Here is a 25,493-nt window from a genome sequence, read left to right as displayed (position 1 = left end):
GATATTTCATTATGTATTTGTCTTCATAATAACACTATACGTTATCCCAAATAAGAAGCCTCATCCTTAACTTCCATGAATTTTCCCCTTCAGTGACTAATCTAGTAACTCCAGCACATACAGGCTTGCACAGTTAGCTCTCAAAATGTTGTAAACTGTGTTATCTGCAATCAGAAAGTACTGAGCTTATTTTATTTTACAAACTCCTTTGGACAAATACTACAAGACCTCTCCAGTCAGATGCTTTTGGTTTAGTACTTCATAAAACTCTCCCTTGTATATACTCCTAATTTATTTCCTCTCAGCTGAGAGAGATGACTCCATTAAAATAATCATAAAAGCATACTTAATTAAGTTTAAAAAAGTGTAACTATGTCTTCTCAAAATGAAAGTTATATGTTTAAGTCATTATAATCATTAGGGAAAAGGAATTAAGGATATTTCCCTAATTTCATTTAAATATTTTTTGAAGTTTCTGCTAAATTGCTTTATAAAATTACAGACTATCTTCAACCTAAAGTGACCAGTGAGTATCAGTATCACTTTAAAAAGTGTGAGTAGGGTAGGGAGAAATGATTTGAACTTTGTATCTAATATTATTGAATAAAATTCCACTGTCAAAGTAAAATGGAAGCAATTTCATCTCTGTGCTAAGGCTGGAGTTTTCTGAAATGTCAGCCTGACAGAAAACAAAAAGTAGAAAATGAGATCAAGCCTAAATAAAGTTCTAAAACACCTACTTCTTTTAAAACCCCCTGTGCAAATTAAATGTCAGAAAACTATACAATCTAAATTTCAGAAGCTGTCCTCTTGTGATATAATTTACAGTGTAGATATACACCCCTTTTAAATAATGTTTCAATCCAGAAGAATTTAAAGCACCTAATATATTTTTTAAAGTTTTTGTTATGTATTCATGAACAAATCTTGATTTCATCTATACTTAAGAAATTTTCTAAAATGTTCACTTACATTTTTGTGATTAACACATTTCATAAGAACTAGCTCTCTGTAAGCCCGTTTAGCATGAGTCTGGTTCTGAAATGGCCGGCTTAGCTTCTTGATTGCAACATTTCTTTCAAGAATGGCATCATAAGCTGCACTGTAACAAGAAATTCAAAACCAACAAAAAACCTTTAAAATGTGTAAAACTGAATTTATGAAACATTCATGCAGATTCCTTACTTTCTCCAAAGATAAAATGCAATTGTATCAATTTCCAATCTTTAATTTTCAACATGTTTCTTCTATACCTATTACAGCATATTCCAACAATGTATAGCATTGTTAACTGTTTCTTAAAATGCTAATATATTCAATGGACTGTGAAGACAGACACAGTGCTTGTTCACTGGGTGTCCTCCAAGGTCAACCTAGCATACAATGGGCACTCAATGCACAAATTTTTAATGAGTATTCAGGTCCAATAGATAGCTTCAAGCCTAAGGGAATCCTTCATCCTGTACCTACCTCAAAGAAAGACAGGATTAAAGAATACATATGGTCAAAAATTCTACCTAAATACTTGCTGAAGAATTCTACATAAGTAGATCACTTACATATTCCATGGACACAACAAAATGAATGCAGAAAGAAAAGAATACACATATAAAGGTATCTAAAAGGTTATTTTACAATATAAAAAGCACTTAAGATTTGTATTAAGGAAGAATTAAAAAATCAAGTTTACAAATATAAATGCCAGATCTCAGGACATTGGAAGCTGCTTTGTAACTGTTAATGAAAAACCTATAATTCTGTGACATAACACCATCCTCATTACTCTTCCTATCTCCTACCATGTGATGGTGACTAAAAAGCATGTTTTGCAAATGACAGAGCAGAGAAAGTAAAGCACAAATAAGGAGAACTATCTTAAAATTATAGAATATTATGATTGAAAGAGACTTTAAAAATCATTTGAATTCACCACACCTAGAGGTTAAATTGCCCAAGGTTTAATCAGAAAGCTAAAAGCAAAGCTGAGACCAAAAGACGAAGACATGAGGTTATTACTTTTCATACTTGACTACCTAAAATACTGTAGGACTTCTGTTTATGTGATATTTGGAAAGTTTACACACTGCTAATTAAAATTATTCTCTCATCTAACTGAAAACTTGAGTTTGTTCTCTAGCTATCTCGCTATATCAAACGTACTGAAGAAATATATATTAAGACATTGGTTCTCTGGCATAAATGGACACATATACACATAATATATATGCCTTAACTATAGTGTGTGTGCGTATATATACACACATACATACACACATGGCATACACAAAACAGACACATATAGCAAAACAGACATAAATATTATAACCTTAAGTTAGAAAATGTCATATTTACAGATATGTTCTCTCCAATTTAAAAACAAACAAACATTAGGGGTCATAAAAAAATAGAAGTTTCGACTGTTTCAGATCAAGTATGTTTTATTTGTAAGCTTTAAATTCATTCCTATTAAAATTTTATTCTGTTAAATCTAAGTAATATTTCAAACTCTAAAGTATCTGAGTAGGCTGCACTACTTTGTATTTAGATTTAGAGTTAGATTTCTAATTGTTGATACTTAAATGTGCACAAACTAGAGATCTCAACCAGGCCCCTATGAATCTTACTATCTATCAATGGGCCCAAAATAATACCTTTAAAAAAAATTCAAGTTCTTCAATTGATTCTGATGGTAACAGAGTGAGTTTAAAAAAAATTTTTTTTAAAGATTTAGTTATTTTAGAGAGAGAGTGAGAAAGAGAGAGAGAGAGGGAAAGCACACAGTGGGAAGGGGCAGAGGGAAAGAGAAATTTAAGCTGACTCCACATAGAGTGTGGGACCCCATGTGGGGCTCAAATTTATGACCTGGAGATCACAACCGGAGCTGAAACAGAGTCAGATACTTAAGCATTGTGCCACTCAAGTGCCCCCAGAAAGCATATTTTAATTTTTTTAAAAATTTATTTGAGAGAGAGCATGTGCGTGTGTGTGTATGTGTACGAGCATGGGGCGGGGCAGAGGGAGAGGGTGAAGCAGACTCTCCACTGAGCAGAGAGCCCAATAGGATCGAAGATCACAATCTGAGCTGAAGGGCAGAGGCTAACCAACTGAGCCACCCAGGGACCCAACAAAAAACATTTTAAACACTATTAAGAAGCTTATAAACACTACTACATTCCTTACAACTACCATGTAAATTTGGTGAGAAAACTGGATTAGAAGTGTTAATTTGCTATGAGTCACAAATACATCATAAAGCTAGAATCTGAACCATGAGCTGGTTTTCAGAATCCTTCCTGTATTGACTGTAGCACACTATTTTCTTTAAATTTAATTTGTGGTTTGATAAATGTGGTTGGTTAAAATGACAATTAACCAGCCAATAATACTTTATAAAATTACCCAAATTCTGAAATTTCTGGTATTATAAATTACTTCAAGAGTAAAGAAAGAGAATAAATGCTACTGTTCCCATTAGAGAAATCTGTTAGATTTTAGTATTTTACCATAATTCCTTTTTTTTTTTTAAAGTAGGCTCTATACCCAGCATGGAGCCCAACATGGGACTCAAACTCAGGACCCTGAGATCAAGACCTGGAATGAGATCAAGAATTGGAACTTAACTGACTGAGCCACCCAGGCGCCCCAAGGGCTGAATTTTTTAAAAAGTAATATATTATCACAGGTAAAGTCCCCTCCCTTATCTCTATTTTCAGAGGTAAGCATTATTCTGACTTTGGTATTTATTAATGATTTTTGTACTTTCCTACCTATGCAGGCATCCATAAATTTATGGTCCTATTTTGCATATTTTAAAACTGTATATAAATGGTACAATAATGCGCATATATTCGGCATTTTCCTTTTAAAGTCAACACTTTATTTCTGAGATTGTCCCTGTTGAAACCTAGTTCATTTTAAATGTTGTATAGTATTTCACTATATGACGATATCACAATTTTTTATTCTCATGGATAGACTTGCTGCTGTTACAAATTTTTGCTATTATAAATGGTGTTGCAAAAAACAACCCTATGTATGTCTCTTTATGTACATGTGCAAGAGTTTTTCTAGAACCTGGGAGACCTGCAGGGTCATAAACACTTCTGACTTTTTTTATACTCTGAAATGTATCTGGTTCAAAAAGAGTAATATACAATTACGTTGGAGTGAGGCTTAGAATTCCCCCAATCATTAGCTTATTATGCTAACTTAGTGACCTAAAATCATTAGCAGAACTGTCCCAAAAAGTGTTCTACCCTTCATTTTATAAAGAATTATGTTGGGGCACCTGGGTGGCTTAGTCAGTTGAGTGTCCGACTTTGTAAGCTCAGGTCATGATCTCAGGGTCATGAAATCAGGCTGCATTGGGCTTGTGCTCATCTGTAAGTGAGCCTGAGATTCTAACCCTCTGTGCCCCCTTGCTCCCCACCCCCATGTGTGCTCTTTCTCTAAAGCAAATAAATCTAAAAAAAAAAAAAAAAAAAAAGAATCATGTTGATCTATAAACCCTAGGCCTTTCATAGAAATTAGCCAATAAATCAATTTTAAAGATACATATGAGTTTTGAAACACATACAATGAGATGATATTAATTCACTTCATTCCCCAGTGCAAAATAAGATTTTTGAAATTCCAGAGTTCCATTATAGTATGAAAGTGAGGATTAAGTGAAGCTTCTTATTAAACAACTAGCTATGGGAATAGATGTATATATGGAATTGACAAGCATGCCACTTCTTGTTTCCTGATATGGGTATTTGTCTTTACATGGCTTTTGACCAAGTATTTAATCATACTTTATACTTAAAAGATGGCAGTGCTGATTTATAAAGTTGCACTTAATGAATAATAAAGACCACCAACCCAAGAATAAAAAAGTTTGCCATGTTACAGCTTTAATTTAAACTTCATAGTTTTATTTTAATTTCTTGAGGCAAGTTAAATATTTACCAAGGTATATATAAGAAAAGATGGCAGTTAGTGATTCTTTGCCTAATTTTTGGAAGTAAAAACTTACCATACTATTCCTTGAGCTCCTGAGCCTATAGGTTTTAAATTCTGATATCGTTTCAAGACTGTAAATGTAGAATCTCCAATCTCTACACTATAAAAATTGCTGTCACGCTTGCTTCTGCTCATGATGGCAAACAATTAATTTAATGGCTTCATCCAAATATTCACCGAGAAGCTGCAAAATGGAACAAAATGTGATGTTAACAAAACGAATTTACTTAATCTTAAAATTCAAGTCCTTACCCTCTTCACTGATAGTAACACAGATTGCTATACCATATTAAAAGAGCTGCTTCATTAAAACAAACTGAAGGTTTTAGAGGGGAGGGGAGTGGGAGGATGGGTTCGCCTGGTGATTGGTATTAAGGAGGGCAAGTATAGCAAGGAGCACTAGGTATTATATGCAAACAATGAATCATGGAACACTACATCAAAATCGATGTACTTTATGGTGACTAACATAACATACACACACATAAACACACACAGAAAAATAATGGTTAAAAAAAACCCCACAATTAGAAAAAAATACCACAGAGCTTGGTTAGCCTCTGTTATACTTAAGGAGATGACTAATAGTTACAACAAAATGTTTATAAGGGTTAACAGCTTCTCTACTATAGGTCACTAGTATTAATATGCGTATGTGTCTTAATTTATTGGAAAACTGTAAAATGAAAAAACCAAATAATTACACTAAACATACTTTTAAGGTCACTTCCATAGCTTAACATTTAAAACCAGTCCTTTTTATGTATTTATTATAAAATATGGAAACCTTAATTTTTGTGAGAAACTGATAAACCTTAATTAAAAAATAATTCACAATCTCATTTAGTGTGACATGGAAGAAACAACCAACTGCAGGCTAGTAAGCTGGTTAGCATGTATGATCCCTACGTAACAAATACAGAGCAGCATAGTGCTGTCACCATAACAGACCCCCTGATTTCCAAAAATTAAGTGTCATGCAGATGTGAGGTTATAATGGTTGAAAGGATAAGAAGAAGGGTAGAAAACATAAGATAAAATAAGAAGATATAAAATAAAGTTAAAAATAAGAAAATATATGAAAAATATATAGAGAAAAGCATTTAGTATATTAGGATGTGAAATAAAATAATACTGTTTTGAATTGTGTGGGGCCTCAAAAGCATGACCTAAGTTCTGACCACAGCTCTTTACCACATGCCTAACTACAAGCCAAGGAAGTCTTTTTCCACCTATTTGAGTTGCATTTATTTACAAACTGATTATCCATTCTCATTAGATGAAAGTGCTCTATTCCAAAATGCTCCGCATATCCGATAATAAACCAATTAGGTCTGAAGTATTACTGTGTTTGTGTGTTGTGTGTATTTGTATGGTTTTAAGACAATGCTAACAAAAACAAAATCCTGATAAGACTTACAATGCAAAGAATCAATTTAACAAATACTAAATGCCTAACCTGTTTCAGACACTATATTGGGCCCTAAGGCCAGATTACACAGAAGCTCATGAACTGGATTTTAACACAGTTGAATTCTTAAGAGTAGGACGGAAGGCACTGGGAAGTGAAGAGTGAGAGTACCTTGACCAGCATCCTAGCTGCTGCTAGGAGATTATATTGCAAGAGGAGGGGGACAAAAGCTGGAAGAGAAAAAACTAGTAAACTACTGTACTAATTTGGATATTGTACTAATCCAGATAAGAGATAAAATTAAAATTAATGAGGATTCTCAGATGTGATGAAACTAAACAAAAAAGTCCAAACAGTGTAAGCTTTAAAAGAGAAGGTAAGTAAATTGAAAGCAATTGAGAAGTCAGATAAATGATTTGGACACATTGAAGAGGGGCCAGAGAACTATTTCCAAAAATCAGTAACTAAACTAGTTATGTAACACTCCAGAGAGAAGTGCTGAAATGACAAATGTCATTAATTGTGCCTAAGAGGAAAGACCAGAAGCTTACAGAAAATGTTTGGTAATGATTTAAACATTTAGATATGCTCATAGGATGATCAAATACAGGTATTGGGTACCCAGAACAATTTCCTAATGTAACCTGAATTCCCTCCTGTCTACCACTGTAGGGAAAGAGGGAGAAAGAAAAATGAAAAGACTTGGGAAGAGAGGGAAATGTTGGGTGTAAGGCCCCTCATCAAATATTCTACATATTGATCCTGGAAACTCTGCCCAGGGCCCGGAGACAGTAATAATGGTCTTTAGTAATGTGCACATATGGTCAGAGGCAGAGCACAGAACCTCCATAATAGCAAGGAAAGGCTTCTCTCTCTTCCCAGAACAGAATGGGCTAGGAGCAGGAGTACCCATGGTACATAAACAGAAGTCTAGACTAAGATGTGGCAGCAGCTGAGCAATGACAGGTAATCCAACTCCCCAGGAACAGGCACAATAGAGTACCCCAGGTTAAGTAGGTAGGCCAGTCAGTGGTACCCTCCACAAATGCCACAGCTGCCATTCCCACAAATGAGAAATAGGAAACTATTCACTTATGCTCTCAGTTGAAATATTTAATACCTGAGTCCAATTCTATGCTGGGTACAATAAACACAACAGTAATCAGCAACTGTCTATCCCTTAATGGAACTTGCAGTTAAGACAAATAGACCTTATGTTGCTTAGTATCTGCCTGTGTATCAATATGGCTCCAAAGAGAGTATGAAGGGAAAGGACAGGATGCTAACAAAAGCAAAACTATACTAGTCTGGGCTCAGGAAAAAATTCTCTTGATTCTGTGATGTTTGAGCAAGATCTGAACACTGAATATGAGTTAACCAGGCATGGAGAAAAGGGAGCTTTCTAGGCAGAAGAAACAGCACATGCAAGGTTTGATGAATGTATACAATCCTATAACCACAACCCAAACCATGATATAGATTAATTTCCATTACTAGAAAATGTTCCCTGTGTGAGTCAATCCCTGCCCTCTATTTCCCACAAAACTCTGGCAACCGATGAACTGCTTAGTTGTATCTTTCCTAAATCGTCATATAAGTTAAATCACACAGCATTATGTAATTTGTGTGTCTGGCTCTTTAACGTGACTTTTTTTTTTTTTTTTTAAGATTTTATGTTTTAAAGTTATCTCTACATCCAACATGGGGCTCAAACTCACAAACCCAAGATCAGGAGTTCCATACTCCACTGAAAGAGCCAGCCAGGTGCCCCTGCCCTAATGCATTTACTATTCACCTGTGCTGCTTCTCTTTTTACTACCAAATGGTATTTCATCATGTGGATATACCACTGGGACATATGGACTGTTGCCAGTATGGAGGTTTACAAACAATGCTAGTAGAAACATTCACACTTTTTTTTTTTTTTTGGCCATTCATCTTGGGTAAATATTTAGGGGTGGAATTCTGAGTCCTATGTTCAACTATTATAAGGAACTGCCAAACAGTTTTCCAAAGTGGCCATACCATTCCTCATTCCCAGCAGCAAAATAAGAGTTTTTTCCGGCTCCACCTTCTTTTTTTTTTTTTTTTAAGATTTTATTTATTTATTTGACAGACAGAGATCACAAGTAGGCAGAGAGGCAGGCAGAGAGAGAGAGAGAGAGAGAGAGAGAGAGAGAGAAGCAGGCTCCCTGCGGAGCAGAGAGCCCGATGCGGGGCTCGATCCCAGGACCCTGAGATCATGACCTGAGCCGAAGGCAGCGGCTTAATCCACTGAGCCACACAGGCGCCCCTACCTGCTCCATATTCTTATGATTGCCATTTAACTTTAAGTATGCTAGTGGTATACAGTGGAATTCCACTGTAGTTTACATTTATGTTTCCTAATGATTAATGGTGTTGAGCATTTTTTCACAGGCTTATATGCAACATCTTTTTTTTTGGTGAAGTAGCTAATTAACACTTTTGCCCATTTAAAATAGAATTGCTTTAATACTTACTTATATATTCTGGAGATACATCCTTTATCAGATATTATGCAAGTATTTTTTCTCAGTCTGTGGCCTGCCTTTCCATTTCCATTTTCTTAAGTGTCCTTTTTTTTTTTTTTTTTAACATTTTACTTTGAAATAATTTTAGAACCACACAGAAATTACAAAAATAGTACAAAGATCCTGGCTATCTTCACCCAGCTTTATTCAAATAAGAGCATCTGACATAACCACAGCAAATTAAAAAATGAGAAAGTTGACATTGGTACATACTATTACAAAGAGAAAACCCGACACTGGTACAACACTATTAAACAAACTACAGACTTTATTCAGATTTTACCAGTTTTTACATGTACTTTGTATGTAAATTTATCACATACATCTATTAGTGTAATAACAATCAGAATACAGAAGTGTTTCATCTCATCAAAGAAAATCCTTTGTGTTAGCCCTTTATATAATTACACACTCTTGCCAACCCCTACCCCTGGCAACTAGGATGCTTCCACCACTACAATTTTTTTTCAATTAAATAACGTTATGTAAGTGAAATCACATAATATGTAACCCTTCACAGTTTCCAATATATAGGCCTTGCAAAATCTTGTTCAATTTCTCCTTAGTATTAATATTCTGGGTACTACTGTAAATGTTTTAATGTTAACTTATTTTTAAATTTTCAATTGTTCATTGTTAGTACATAAAAGAAAAGTTTTTTGTATAATAACTTTGTATTAAGCTCATTTATTAGTTTTAGTAGCCTTTTTTTGTGGATTCTTTGAAGATTTTCCACATATACAATCAGTTTCATTTCTTCACTTGCAATTTGGATGCTTCTGCATTACTTTTCTTGCCCAACTGTACTAACTACCATTTCCATACAATCCTGAATAGAAGTGGTAAGAGCAAACATCATTCCCTTGGTTCCTGATATGAGGGGAAAGCCATTTAGTCTTTCACCACTAAGTATATAAATGACAGGATTTTACTAAATGGCCTTTAACAATCTTCTGTTAAACACTGTTGAACAACGTTTAATAAACATTTACTAAATGGCCATTGACAAGATGAGAAAGTTCCCTTTAAGTCCTATTTCACTAACATTTTTTTTGTATTAATAAGTTTTTTAATACTAGTTTTTTGTATTAATAAGCAATGAATTTTGTCAAATGATTTTTCTGAATCTACTGAGACAATCATATAATTTTGTTTTCTTAGTTGGTTCATATGAAGTACCCTGATTTTCAAATGTTGAACCACCCTTGCATTCCTGTAATGAATCCCACTTGGTCAAAAGTATCCTTTTTATATTACTGATTCATTTGGCTTTAATTCTGGCGAAGGCTTTTCCATTTATTTTTATGGGGAATGCTGGTCTGCAGTTTTCTTTCACTGTAGCATAATGCTAACCTCATAAAATGAGTTGGGAAGTGTTCCCTTCTTTATTTTCTGGAGACTTTGTATAGATGTGATATTACCTCATCTTAAATGTTTGATAAAATGTCTCCATGAAGACATCTAGGATAAGTGTCTTTTTGAGGTAAGGCCTTCACTGCAAACCAAAATTTTATATATACATATATATACATAGGACTATTCAGGTTATCTATTTCTTCTTAAATAAGGTTTAGCAGTTTTGTGTTTTTCAAGGAAAAACATATAAGTTGTCCAATATAATGTCTATAGGATCCGTAATCATGTATCCTCTTTCAACCCTATACTGTAACCTGTCTTTTCTTCCTTTTTTCTTTTTTTTCCTGATCAGTCTGGCTAGAACGTTAGCACTATTTTTGAGCATTTTAAAAAGTTAGATTTTATTTTTGACTTTCTCTATTGTTTTGCACTTTTCTGTTTCTCTGGTTCCTGCTCTTGTCTTTATTTCCTTCTTTTTGTTTGTTTTGGGATTGCTATTCTCTTCTAGTTTCTTAAAATGAAAGCTTAAGTGTTGGCTGGAAAACTTTTTAATATAACCATTTAATACTAAAATTTACTCATCATTTTAGATTCTTCCCACAATTTGTTATAGCCATATAACAAAATAAATACAAACACATACACGTTTTACTTTATGCCAGGTCTTTCTTATTTAAAGTGCCTCATAAATTTTCTTTAATCCTCACAAAGGCCTATGAAGGTTTTCCAGTTGTTTATGGCTAAAGGGTAAATTCAGTTCTTGTTACTACTACTTGGCTGGCAGCATAAATCCCAAGTACTGATTTTGTGTGATGTTTCCTTATGTTAAGATAGGAATTGCTCTTTTTCTATCTTTCCCATGATGAAATTAAGTCTTAGAAAGGTTAATTGCTTATGGTTACAGAATTAGTAAGGGGTAGAGTGAAAAGTTGAGTCCTTCACCAACACACTATATTGAGTCCAAAATTTTAAAAAAAGTTCTTGGTGGTGAAAAAGGGTTTGAAGGGAGAGGAACAGTTATAAATACGTTGAGTCTGAGATATCTCTAGGACATCCAGATGTACATTATCAAATATCTGTAGCCAGATACAGGACTGGACCTCAGAGGGGAATGTGGGTAAAAGATACAAACTTAAGAGTTGTTGAACCAATGAGAATGATGTTACTCAAGAAGAGTGAAGGAGGAAGGGAGAGAGACCGAAGATTCAGCTTTGTGAGCAGTCACATTTAATGAGCAATTAAAAAAAGATAAGCCCACAGGGGACCCCGGGTGGCTCAGTGGGTTAAAGCCTCTGCCTTCAGCTCAGGTCATGATCTCGGGGTCCTGGAATCGAGTTCCGCATCGGGCTCTCTGCTCAGTGGGGGAGCCTGTTTCCTCCTCTCTCTCTGCCTGCCTCTCTGCCTACTTGTGATCTCTGTCCATCAAATAAATAAATAAAATGTTAAAAAAAAAAAGATAAGCCAACAAAGAAGTCAGAGAAGAGATAGCTAGACACAGAAAATGAGAGAACACACTGGAGAAGCCAAAGGAGGTGTTTTAAAGAACAGTGGTCAATAGCAGTGAATGCTGCAGAAATATCAAAGAAACCACGAGTAGATTAATGGGGTTCATAGAAGCTAGATGGGAATGAGCTGAAGTATAGGTAGGATATGATTTTAGAAACAGGTTAAGTGGTATCAGTATTTCTTAAGAGACATTTAGCAAAAAAGAGAGGAAACTGGGGGCGCCTGGGTGGCTCAGTGGGTTAAAGCCTCTGCCTTCGGCTCAGGTCATGATCCCAGGGTCCTGGGATCGAGCCCCTCTCATCGGGCTCTCTGCTCAGCGGGGAGCCTGCTTCCCCTTCTTTCTCTGCCTACCCCTGCCTACTTGTGATCTCTCTCTGTCAAATAAATAAATAAAATCTTTAAAAAAATTAAAAAAAGAGAGAGGAAACTGATAGAGGAAAGTAAATGGTCATGGGAGAATAATTATATATAATACATATCATAGTAGAGCATAGCACATACAACACAAAGATTTACCTACTATAGTAAGAATCCAATATAGAGAGGGTGAGAATAGGGGAATGAAAAAGAAAAATGAAGTTTCAGATAGCACCATCTCTCTGAAAAGGCAGAAAGGAATGGGATTCAGAACACATGCATGGCCATACAGATGGAGATACTGCTATAGCTGTGCCATCAGAAAATACCATCAAGACTGAGATGGAGGGGTGCCTGGGTGGCTCAGTGGGTTAGGGCCTCTGCCTTTGGCTCAGGTCATGATCCCAGGGATCCTGGGATCGAGCCCCACATCGGGCTCTCTGCTCAGTGGGAAGCCTGCCTCCTCTCTCTCTCTCTCTCTCTCTCTCCACCTACTTGTGATCTCTGTCTGTCGAATAAATAAATAAAATCTTTAAAAAAAAAAAAAAAGACCGAGATGGAAGGATCAACTTCCAAGACAAGGACATGAGGGATACTAGTGACATTACAGAGGATGCATTTGTTCTCCTGTTCTCTCCATGATGATACTGTAACGGCAAAGAGTGCGAGGAATAAATGTTATTGGTCACTGATGACTCTCATGGCCCCTATTCAGGAAGGTCTCCTCTTGGATTAAAAACAAAGGAACTATAGTTGTAGAATTTAGATGTGACTGGTTAGGGAGCTCACAGCAATAAGAGAAAAGATAAGCATTATTATTCGATTCAACAGATGACTAAACTGAGTCTCAAAAAGGCTAACATACAATCAAATGTTGTGAAAATGTTGAGGTTCAGCTCTAGTCTTCAAATTTCACCTCTTATTAGTTCTCTAGCAAAAATACTAAACTCAATGTCAACATGGCTAAATTATCATCCCCCAAAACTCTCATGCACCTAAAATTTCCTCATTTCCCTTTCCTTTTTGTGAAATATTTTCAGTTTTTTTTTCTATCCCAATTCTATCTACCCAAGACTAGCTTAAGTATGATACTCATGAAGCTTTTTCTACTAAAACCAGCACGAACCTAATTTCTCATTCAAACTACTCTGTATATTTAAATATGCAGATTTTACTACCAGACAGCAATCTCTCTCCCTAAGACTTTATTTATTTGAGAGAGAGAGAGAAAGAGAGAGAATGCAAGGAAAGGGGGAGAGAGAGAAATCCCAAGCAGACTCCATGCTGATCTCACAGCCCACAAGGATTTGAGGCAGGGCTCAATCCAACAACCCTGAGATCATGACGTGAGCTGCAACCAAGAGTCAGACACTTAACCGACTGAGCCACCCAGGCATCCCCAGCCTGTGATCTTTTTAAGGGTAAGAACTGTTCTCTACATCTTCAGATTTGTAACGGTTATAATTTAATACTAACTGCTTAAAGAAGTTCTCCAAGAATATGAATCTTTTTAAAGTCACAAATTATGTAATAAATTGTTCTATTTTCATCAGTGTTTTCCTTCATTAGAAGGAGAGAAAAAGATTGAATTAGTTTTTTATGACTCAAGGTTTATTTCTGTGATGTCTACACAAGGAACAAAACTCCACCACTATCAGTTTGGCCCACCTATAAAATGGCTGGTCTGTTAAGCCTGAATGTGGAGACAAACAAGTTAAATAAAACAGTTATATTAAAATTATTTAGGGGAAAAGAGTGAGTTCAATGCAGCCACACCAAAAGGCCTTACAACAGAAAATAACTCGGGTTGCATCACAAATATATTTAATGGCTAAGCTTAGAATTTAGCCAACTAACTTCAGAAGTTACCCTGCAGAAAAGTGAAACTCAACAAGCTCCTATAATCCTTGCAACAAATAAGCTATTAGTAAATATTAAGACTTAAGAAGCTTATTATTAAAACAGAATGAAGTAAAACCAACAAAGAAGAAACAGAATTCTCTACCTGTCCACCATCTCTAAAGCTGAATGGTGTGAACATACAGACACTACCTTTCTCCTAGAGTATATTTTACACTCTAGCTTAGGGATTTTTCCAATTTAAGTGTTCATAAACGTTAATTTTCAGGAATGTGTGTGTGTACACAAAAGGATTTTATATTGTCTTTTATGAATTAGTGAACTTTCAAGAGTGGTTCTGACTTTGGCTTTATATACTGACTTTAGACTCTAACTCCAGTGTATAAGAGTCAAATCTACATAATCCATAAAACTTGCACAGTCAAAATCAACCCTAAAAATTATTTAAATCATCATATACAATAACTTCTCAAGGCCACACTAAATATGAGATGTTACCCAATGGGAAACACAGGAACTAATTAAAACAGAACAGCAGATTCCTATATGAAAAGGGCACAAGCAGATTCCTGTCACTTCTTTCATTTTATCTGTCCATTAAGACAGGCATGGCTGGATATTTATAGTTAAACTCATGTAAGATGAAATGTCATTACCAGAAGCATTAAAATAATGCAGCTTCTAGGAAGAGGTCAGAATCTTATAAGAATTAATTCACCAGATTCTGACTTTATGAAAGTAAGAAACTAAATGAGCCTATATGAGGGCTGAAATAATGCCCCTCTAAATTTGAAGATTCTTCCTTATTCTCCTTCCTTTTGTGCACTACTCACTTACAAAGAGGAGGTTAGAATCTATTCCCACAGATCCTCTGTAAAAAAAAAAAAAAGGTAGAGGGCAAATCCTTTAAGCATTAGAATAATTAGTATGCTCCTTTAGTTATCCACTGAGTGCAGAAAGAAAGTATTCCAGCCAAAAGATAACCTCGTGCCTGGGCCACTACCAATTCTTTCTACTATGCAGCAATCGTATCTAGTATGCCCTCTTTTCTAGGAGAATTCAATCCCCACTACAAAGGGATTGGAGGAAGTAAGGTCCAGTTTGTACTTCAGCAACTGGTTTTTATAAGATCTATTTATAAAATAGATTTATCTTTTTTTAAATTTATTTTTATTTTAATAAACATATAATGTATTTTTATCCCCAGGGGTACAGGTCTGTGAATCGCCAGGTTTACACACTTCACAGCATAAAATAGATTTATCTTTTAATTAAGCTTACCTGAGTAGGTTTATTATATCACAACCACAAAATAATGCTAACACCAGTGTCCCTTCACAATTTCTGTATTTTGAGGTGGATGCCTTTAATTAAAATAGCAGCAGCCACATGAAATCCCTAAGCTTCAAAACTAGTTTCTAAGCCTTCAGACATTCAAATTATTTATTAAAGATCTAGGGACTTTATAGCAGTGTCCTCAGCAGTAAAGTGGCATGCTTCTGACTACTTTTGAAACAACAGTAACAACCCAATATGTATATTCCATTACCATTCACGTTTTTCTTAGCTGGTATCCAAGATTCTAAAATTACTTTGTCCTGAAAATGGCAAAAATCAATATTAGAAAGCTAGCTCTGGGCTGCTCAATTATATCTAGATTGTTAATGTTAGAGGTTAAAACGCAATGGGAATTTTCTCAGTGACATTCGATTTAATAAAAATAAGTAACCTACGGACGCCTGCATGGTTCAGGTGTCTGCATTCAGGTCTCATGGTTAAGTGTCTGCATTCAGCTCAGGTCATGATCCCAGAATCCTGGGATCGATTCCTGCATCAGGCTCACTGCTCAGTGGGGAGCCTGCTTCTCCCTCTGCCTGTGCTTGCTTTCTCTCTCTCTGGCAAATAAATAAAAACCTTAAAAAAAAAAAAAAAAGTAACCTAATTTGTAAAAATATACTATATCTCAAGGTACTCAAAAGATACTTCCATTTTAAAGCAAAGAAAAATGTATACTTGTAGATTCCTATAACATTTTTTTTTTGAGTTCTTAGGCAAGAAAGAATACCTATAGCTTTAAGGCGTTTTTGCACACTATGATACCTTGGGTTAACTCTTCTGCTATTGGAAAAACTGATCATACAAAAGAACTCTTTCCTTGAGAAAGATTCAAATGCCTGACATTTTCTAATTATAACTTTTGCCAAGTCTTCTAGTAATAAGATTCTCAGGCTCACAAGAGAAGAAAATGTTGATCACATTTAACCACCACAAGAGACACTTCCTAAAACCACAAATTAGGAATAGCAAATGAGAAGTGTCCCAGATGCATTTTACAGGGAATTTTATTCATATTAGTTAATTCCACATATAATTACCACTAGTTTATCTTGCCAGCAGTGTAATTATGATCAGAATTTTGAAAAAAAGTGCTTGGTAGGTGTTGGAAGAAAGTGATTCCATTACAAAGAACTTTCTGTAATTAAATATGCTGCTCCCAGGAGAAAAAAAATAATCACTGAATTTCAGAGTAAATCACACTTCGTTTCAAAATCTGAAAGCTCAGCAAGATGGAGAAGAAAAACAGCTTTTCCATCTAACTGTGATAACCAGATATAACAAATCTATGCTGAAGATTTATAAGATTAATAAAAAGGTTTAATTGTCTAGTTATAAACCTATAATCAATCACTCAAAAATACCTTTAATTTTATCCTCTAACTCATCTTCAGGTTGCTCTTCACTGAGTAAGACCTATACCTTGTACCACAAAAATCTCTTTTTTCACTACCAACACAATAACAGCAACAAAAGCTAAAGACTAAAAACACAGATTTTTTTTCTGCATAAATTTATAGCAGATACTAAATATTTCTCCTCTAATCCTCCTCCCCTCACACTTCCCAAGAAGATTTATGACTTGCTGTTATAATTCAATAACCTAGATATGGAAAAAGCTCATGAAATCACTGAGAAGGCAATTTAAACATAACATGGGTGTCCCACATGTTAAATGGCAGAAGTGATAAAATGGCTTTTCCTTGGTTTGGATTTTTTGATTCATGAAAGACAACAGTGCTAACCAACTTACTGTATTTACTTGTTCTTAAAGGGGACGCTAACAATTTTAACCTTATTATAAAACAATGAAGTACTCTGAAGGAAAAAGATCCTTGAATAATAATGTCTAATGATATGATGCAACAAAACGCACACAGGAAGAAAGCCTAGAAAAGCAAAGTATGCTAGACTCACTAAGTACAAGAATAAGTGATCTTAGGATCAAAAAGCCCCAGCAGGACTATAACCCTGAATAATCAATAATTATGATACTCCTGAGGCATTAAGAAATTAAATAAATGACCAGTGTATTCCATTTCAGAAAGCCAGAACCTTGTTAATACATTTTTATAAAGAAGCTAATCAAAGTTTTATTTTTTAAATGTTAGTATATAGGAAGACAAAAATCACACATAATACACATCATAAATTGGCAGTAAACATGTTACAAAAAAGTCAAAATTACTCCTCAAATCCTTACAATCACCCTTCATCCTCCACTATCTCTTGAATCCTCTGAAGAGCCACTTACAAGTTCCCAAACCCGGGCCGGCTCTTGAATCTAGAAAACCCTAGATTACCCTAGTCAGCTATCTTCCCTAATTTCTACAATACAGTTGACCAAGGAATGGCACAGGATTTGAACTGCGCAGGTCATTGCATACATGAATTTTTTTTCAATAAATACAATACACTACTATAAATATATTTTCTCTTCCTTATGATTTTCTAGGTAACATTTTCTTTTCTCTAGCTTACTTTACTGTAAGTATACAGTATATAATACATATATAATGATATATATATGATATAGTTATATATGATATAGTCATATATATGATATAGTTAATCAACTATATTATCAGTAAGGGTTATAATGAACAGAGGACTATAAGTAGTGAAGTTTGGGGAAATCAAAAGTTAGATGCAGATTTTCCACTGTGCAAGGCCTGGTGCCCCTACCCCTGCATTGTTCAAGGCTCAACTGAATCTATCTCAAATAGTCACCCAGTGTCTTAAATCTCAACCCTACCTTACTGAGGAGATAAAAGCAATCCCTTCCTAGAGAAAACCAAAGTCAGGAAATACTTTAGTTTCTCTTGCCAAACCAATATCCATATATTTATTTTTGCTTTACTATTATACTGTAACAGTGCTCTGGATAACTCTCCTGTTGCTCAAATAATCATCACTCTTTCTCCTAGCACTCAAAAATGACTAAGGCCCTGCTATCAAAAACAAAAAACAAAAAACATATACACACTTAAAAACCCTATTTCACTATCAACAGCAATCTCTAGCCATAGGCCCCCCTCTCTCCTTCCTCTCAAATTCTCATGTTATTCCAACTTCTTTACTCCTCACAGAGTCCTCAATCCTCTGCTTCCATTCTCACTTCCGTTAAACTCATTTGCCAAGGTGCTCAGCAAATGCCTTGCTCTGAAAGCCAATAGAACTGTACTTCTTATCACTGATCAGCAGAATCTGGCCCTGTTCACCACATTCTCCTTCTCTGAGTTCCCAAAAGTATTGCACGTTCTGATTTTTCTCACCTTCCATTCTTTCTTCGTCTTCCTCTGCAGGCTCCTTTTCCCTACCTGCCAGCCCTCAAACAGGACTGTCTCCAGGGCTCTCCTGGCTCTCTTCTCTTGTTATCTCTTCCAGGGCCATCTTACCACTCTCATGACTTCAGTTACCACTTAAAACTAGCTTTTGACATTTATCTACTCTTGAGCTTTTTCCTCTGCCCTAGATGCATACATTCAATGGTCTATTAGGCATCTCCATTTAAATGTCTCAAAGCTACCTCAAACTCTGCATGAGTCAAATGTAAAATGTAAAAATATGTAAAAATGAAGAATTCATTTCATCTCTTCCAATCCCCACTGAACCTTCTTCTATGTTCTTTCCAGCTCTGGGTACTATCATCATGAACTCAGTTATTCAAGCAAGAAACAGACATTATCCTTGATTCTCTCTCCTCCCATATACAATTTACCATACAATTCTGCAGATCCTATTTTTAATCTATCACAAACTCATTCTCTAATTCACCACTCTAACTCTGACCAACATTATTTATTGCCTCGATCACCGTTTTGTCCTATAAAGGCTTCTAGTCCCCTGCCCTCAATTCTTCACTCTGATGTCAGACTGATCTTCTGAAACTGATTAATTCTCAGAAATTTACTCAGCCCACAACTCACTGCACCCCCTTAATTATGAGAGGGGCGGGCTCTGAAGCCATTGTTTCTGCTATATGTTCTCCTGGCCATGGGCTCATTAGACTTAGGGGAGACGACTGACTTAATGAGTCAATTAGACTTTCTCCAGGGGATGTGGAATTGGGAGAAAAACTAAGAGGCTGTGGGTTAGCTTTGCAGTCAAAGGAAACAGAGAAGCCAGTAGAGAAAAAACAATGAAGTAGAAGCTAGAGACACCTTGTGGGGAAGGTGAGGAATACGGAGACAGAGAGAGCCTTGATACTAATTCAGGACCCATTTTTGGTCCCAGACTCTTGTGAGGTCCAGCTGCACTTCCTATCCTTGCATATGCTGAACTTTCTGGATCACTTTCTTTGTGTTTTGCTTCAGTTTCTTACTTAAAACTAAAAGATCCTTAACAAAAATAATCCTTCTAACATGCAAATTTGATCCTGACTCTCCCTTGCTTAAAATCATACCATGTTTGGCTTGTAGGATAAAGCCCAAATATTTCATCAGGGTTTCCAGGGCTATGGATGATTTGTCCCTGGCCTCCTCTTCATCCAGGTTACAACCACAATCTCTCTCACCTCCAAGGTGACACAGTTTCTTTTTATCTGCAACATACTTCTCCCCACTCCCTTTCCTTGTTAAGATCTACTCATCAGCAAGGCTTTGACTGTGCAGTCAGTCCCAGGGCACACTAGCTTTCCTCTATGGCAGCATATGCATTACCCTAATTGTAAATGTCTGAATTTCCCACTGGACTAGTAAAAACTCTGTTATGGCAAACAGTGATTGCTTTGTTCACAGTTGTGCTCATAGAAATGCACAGCAAATACCCAAATACTTATGAATGAATGAATAGAATCAGTTGCCAAACTGTTTTGATTTCACTCTGATCTTGATAAATTTCTATAGATACTACCCTATTCAATCTCATTTCTTCTTACCTAAATTCTTTCAATGAATTTGTAACTAATCTCTCTGCCTAATTTCAACTCATTCAAATACATCCTATTTCCTCTAACGAGCAGATACTAAAAGAGATGTTAATTCTCTCCTCTGCTTAAAAACTGACTCAAGCATAAAGCCTATCCAAGTGAACTACCTTTATTTCTTGACACATATCAAACTTTTCTGCCTTTAAGTCTCTGTTCTCTTCTGTGAAATGCCCCTCTCCATCTTTTTCAAGTGTTCAAATATAAGCCATCATATTACGCCAAAAATGGTACTTTTCATCTGAATTTTATCTATACTGCTTATGAAAACTTAGTTTTTACACTGTACTAAGTTACCTATATATCTAAATGTAAAATTTTATGTCAACCAAAATATGTCAAGTTTCTTCTTTATGCAAAGACAAAACATATAACACAATTCAGTGTAAATGATGTAACTGAGTTATTAATGTCCCCAAACATGACTACTATATTACAGTAATAAAACTGCATTTGTCTACAACAGAGAACTTCTCATATTTAGAATGTTTTCATTACCAAGGTTGCTGCTTTGTGCTGGTTAACGGCATTCCTAGCAATTAACTTGAAACTTACTTTGTATTAACTAAAATGTCTTAATTGTAAAAGTGAAGAAATAACCAACGTATCTCAAAGAATATTAAAATTTTCATTTGCGGCCTTCATATCTGAGATGGCTCTTGGTTTAACACCTTCTCATCGTTCGGTTAAATATTCAAGTCCAAAAGAAAAAGTGAAATAACATTCGTGATTACACAGCAGAGAAGATTCAAGAAAGCAAGATTTTTTTTTTGAAGGCAGCTATTAAAGTGCAATAATAAATCTTTCCAAATATCCAACTGGTTCAGAATAGTTGGTTGCCAGTACTTAGGGTGAAGTTTTCAATCCTATATGGCACTGTTTTCCAAACTATGATCCCAACCCCCTGACAGATCATGAACTCAATTCAGTGGATTAGAAATTTTTTTAATGAAACAGAAAAGAATAAAGAAGATCAAAGAGAGCAGCTCATGCGTTAATAAGTATTTGTGAAACTTTTACTTTCACACACACACACTGTGTACTGTAGAACAGTATTTTTGTGATGTTTTTGTAGACCAGATATTTGTTATGGACCACAATCATAAAAGTCAAAATACGGGTGTGTGGGTGGTCCAGTCGGTTAATGTCCAACTCTTGATTTTGATTCAGGTCATGATCTTGGGGTTGTGAGATCGAGCCCCACCTCTGGCTCCATGTTCAGTGCAGAGTCTGCTTGAGATTCTCTCCCTCTGTCCCTCCCCCAAACCCTGCTCATGCACATGCTCTCAAATAAATAAAATAAAATCTTTTTGCCCATGTGTCTTGTAACTATCATTGGTTTATTACTGGCCCTCCCCCAAACCCTGCTCATGCACATCAATTAAGTAAAATAAAGTCTTATTTATAAGACATAGGGGCATAAAATATATATTTAAAATATTCATTTAAAGAAATATTCTTTTTTTTTTTTAAAAAAACCTCCATTTCCAACTAATAGTAAGTTACAGTGGGTTAAATATATGAATATACCTAGGGTTCTCTTATTATATAGAGCATTCACTCATAGCTGCTTCAAATTATGGAAAACAGATTAAATAAATTGTATTCTATACAAATTCTCGTTTATTTTTTATTTTTTACAGACTTCACTTGCCAAGAACATTCTATAAGCTATGAAGTAGAACATGCTAGTTATTAAATTATTATCTATTGTGACATCTCCTTGAATCAGGAAGTGACTAAACAATAAAATATGCAATTAAGATTTAGATTAAGTTGATTCAGCAAGATACTATTGGTATTCGATTGTCATACCGCCATTGTAATTCACTGAACATGCTCATTTCTTGACCACTTAAGAGTTCTTTCCCTCTGTTTAAAAAAATCATGCAGGGCGCCTGGGTGGCTCAGTGGGTTAAGCCGCTGCCTTCGGCTCAGGTCATGATCTCAGGGTCCTGGGATCAAGTCCCGCATCGGGCTCTCTGCTCAGCAAGGAGCCTGCTTCCCTCTCTCTCTCTCTCTGCCTGCCTCTGCCTACTTGTGATCTCTGTCTGTCAAATAAATAAATAAAATCTTTTAAATAAATAAATAAATATATAAAAAATAAAGAAAAATAAAAAAATCATTCAGACACACATCATTTCAATAACAAATGACTAGGAATTCCATATACTTTTTTTTTTTTTGGTGGGGTCTGAACTCAACCCTGAGATCAAACCCAAACCAAGACCAAGAGTCAAACGCTCAAACAACTGAGCCACCCCGGCACCCTGCCCCACATACTTTTTAAAACATCTGTGCCAAAGTTTCTTTATAGACAGATAATTTTACATTTCCCTCAAAAGATGGAAAAAGAATCTCCCTAGTTTATCATTACCTAGGTTATCAAGAGTTGGCAAAGCTTTGGATTTTCATACAATGTAACATTTTATGAATATGGTAGTAATACTGTCAATGCCCAATAATACATAAAAAGGAATAAAAATCTCAGTACATCCAGGCAGTACGTAGGATAATTTACAAGGTGACAGGAGAGGTATAAATTACTCATGCCTGGTCATGGGAAGATGACATTGTTTAACTGCAATTTGATGACCCAATATGACATCCATGTGTTCAAGTCAGCAGTACTGATTATTTTTGTTTTCATAGTTGTTAAGGTACAATAACAACTTTGAAAACCTTGAAGGCTATGTACCTAAAGACTCTTTAGTAATACAATGAAAAAGGAAGAACACTACAGAGCCAAGAAAAATGATACTATAACCACAGAGAAATTAAATACCTGATATATAAATATATTTATATTTGTATAAATATATATATAAACACATACACACATTTGTTTTTCTTTGTATCAGTCTTGTTTACTTAAGAACCTTGGATAATAAGTGCATATCCTGTTTTACACAGTTTAGCTACATGATCCTTAAACAATAGTGAATAAAGGGAGTTTTATGAAAAGAAATAAATTGTTGTTATCTAGTATAATACCGTTAATATTTTGTATATTTTTATGTCAATGACTTGTCTTTTTACCTTAAACCATATAATACATTGCCAAACTGATGGAAGTAATTAGTCTTTATCACCATAGGTACTAAATACATACATATACAATACTTTAAAAAATGTTAGGTATAATTTCTCTGGATAAATCAACTTTTACACAAAGATTACTATCATTCTAAAGTTATGTCAAAGACAGTATGACTGACTACTCTAGTTTTCTGCTTTATAATATCAAAGCTGTTTAAAAGATCAGTTATCAGAGGCAATCGATTCACTGTTTGGATTATCTGCCTTTTCTGCCAAAATACAGAAGCATTCAAACAGTTAAAATAAACATTTAAAATGGTTCTGACGCTTCAGAAAATAATCATTTCCTCTTGGTCAAAACAATAAAAGCAACCCTTGATATCCCAGAGGATATCTCTTTTTCCCTTTTTGGAGGCACAAGGACCATCTTCCCAGGAGACAACACTGATGCCTAGAAAGAATAAAAGCCTTGAAGCAGGTCTTACCATGGATCCAAATTTTGCTTCTCCACTTACTAACTGTTTGATTCTGGGCAATTTACTTAGCCCAATAGATTCCTCAGTTTCTACATCTGTAAAACGGAGATACCTTTATTTATCTTTCAGGCTCCTGGGAGAATCAATTAAATTCTGTACATCACTTAAGAAAATGGAACATGATCAAACATTCAACCAATCTTATTTCCCTTTCCTTTCCACTTAAAAAACTCAGAACTAACCATAAACATAAAATATTTCTAAAAAATACAGCTTTAAAAATTTATTTATTTATTTGAGAGAGAAAGAGAATGAGAGAGACAGAGTATGAGAGGAGAGAGGTCAGTGGGAGAAACAGACTCCCTGCAGAGCAGGGAGCCTGATGCAGGATTCGATCCCAGGACTCATGAACTGAGCTGAAGGCAGTCGCTTAACCAACTGAGCCACCCAGGCACCCTAAAAAATACAGCTTTAAAAAATCTTATTTTCAGGGGCGCATGGGTGGCTCAATGGGTTAAAGCCTCTGCCTTCGGCTCAGGTCATGATCCCAGGGTCCTGGGATCAAGCCCCACATCGGGCTCTCTGCTCTGCAGGAAGCCTGCTTCCTCCTCTCTCTCTCTCTCTGCCTGCCTCTCTGCCTACTTGTGATCTCTGTCTTTCAAATAAAAAATTTAAAAATCTTAAAAAAAAATCTTATTTTCATACAATATCAACAGGGACAATGTCAAAATAAGATAAAACCCTCCTCATGATATACACATGATTGATTACAAATCTAACCTCCATCAGTCATTCCATTCTTCCTATCACTCAATGAAAAAAAAATTAATGGGGGCACCTGGGTGGCTCAGTGGGTTAAGCCTCTGCCTTCAGCTCAGGTCATGATCTCAGGGTCCTGGGATCGAGCCCCACATCAGGCTCTCTGCTTGGCAGGGAGCCTGCTTCCTCCTCTCTCTCTGCTAGCCTCTCTGCCTACTTGTGATCTCTCTCTGTCAAATAAACAAAAAAAATTAATGGAGTGGACTCCTTACTGATAAACATGTCCTGTTTATTCTTCTGGTGTTTTCCCCCACTGCCTAGTACAATGCCAAATACATGAACAATCAATAAATATTACTACCAAACTGCAGCAAATAACCTGATGTGCCTCAAAAACTCATAAAAGTACCACATTCTGCAAAATGACTCAAGAGACTATGAGTCAGGAAGAAAAGGATGTTATTAACCTTGTGCCCAGTTTGAGGGAATCTATATATAGATTACTGGCAACTGAACCCAGACCCAAAACAGCTCTTACAAGCAAAATACAAAGTCTTCTAAGCATTGTAATACACTTTACGTTCTTTACTTTTATATGAAGAATACTTCAGCTACTTTTCAGATGTTTGTAAATAATCAGAAAATGTGGGGGATTTGCATTCACAAATACATAAACCACTGGAAAAAGTGGTCCAGGTAAGAGCTCATCCAGACACCTTAAAAGCAAGCAGTACTCAGAAAACAAAAATCACATTCATAGCAGGCAAATAGCAGTAAGTGCTGCTAAAGTGGTACACCTGAGCCATCTAGTGGATATGAGAAAAAAAGTTTAATTCTCTAAGAAAATGCCTATTGTCCCAATTCTGCTCTGTGAAAAAAGTGTGTATGTTTTGGGTAATAGTAAATTATAA

The 25,493-nt window shown here is 35.5% G+C and overlaps 1 protein-coding gene across 31 annotated transcripts in view; it reads right to left on the bottom strand.

Moving 5' to 3' along the window:
• MAPK8 (mitogen-activated protein kinase 8) overlaps positions 1-25,493 on the bottom strand; it is a 103,368-nt gene that overhangs the window by 35,013 nt on the left and 42,862 nt on the right. For 30 of the 31 annotated variants that reach the window (XM_082719903.1, XM_082719902.1, XM_082719912.1 and 27 more), the window contains 2 exons: positions 5,018-5,188; positions 973-1,102 (listed from right to left, as the gene is read on the bottom strand). In XM_082719903.1, the coding sequence (XP_082576029.1) occupies positions 973-1,102; positions 5,018-5,139 (252 nt within the window). In that variant the 5' untranslated portion in view covers positions 5,140-5,188. Of the gene's footprint in view, positions 1-972; positions 1,103-5,017; positions 5,189-8,916; positions 9,004-25,493 lie in introns of those variants that run through there. The other variant, XM_082719900.1, reaches the window with a different exon arrangement.

Source organism: Mustela nivalis (assembly GCF_964662115.1).
Source record: "Mustela nivalis genome assembly, chromosome: 2".
NCBI classification, from domain to species: domain Eukaryota; kingdom Metazoa; phylum Chordata; class Mammalia; order Carnivora; family Mustelidae; genus Mustela; species Mustela nivalis.
Note: the sequence above shows the minus strand (reverse complement) of the source record. Positions and strands in the feature narration are given on the sequence as shown.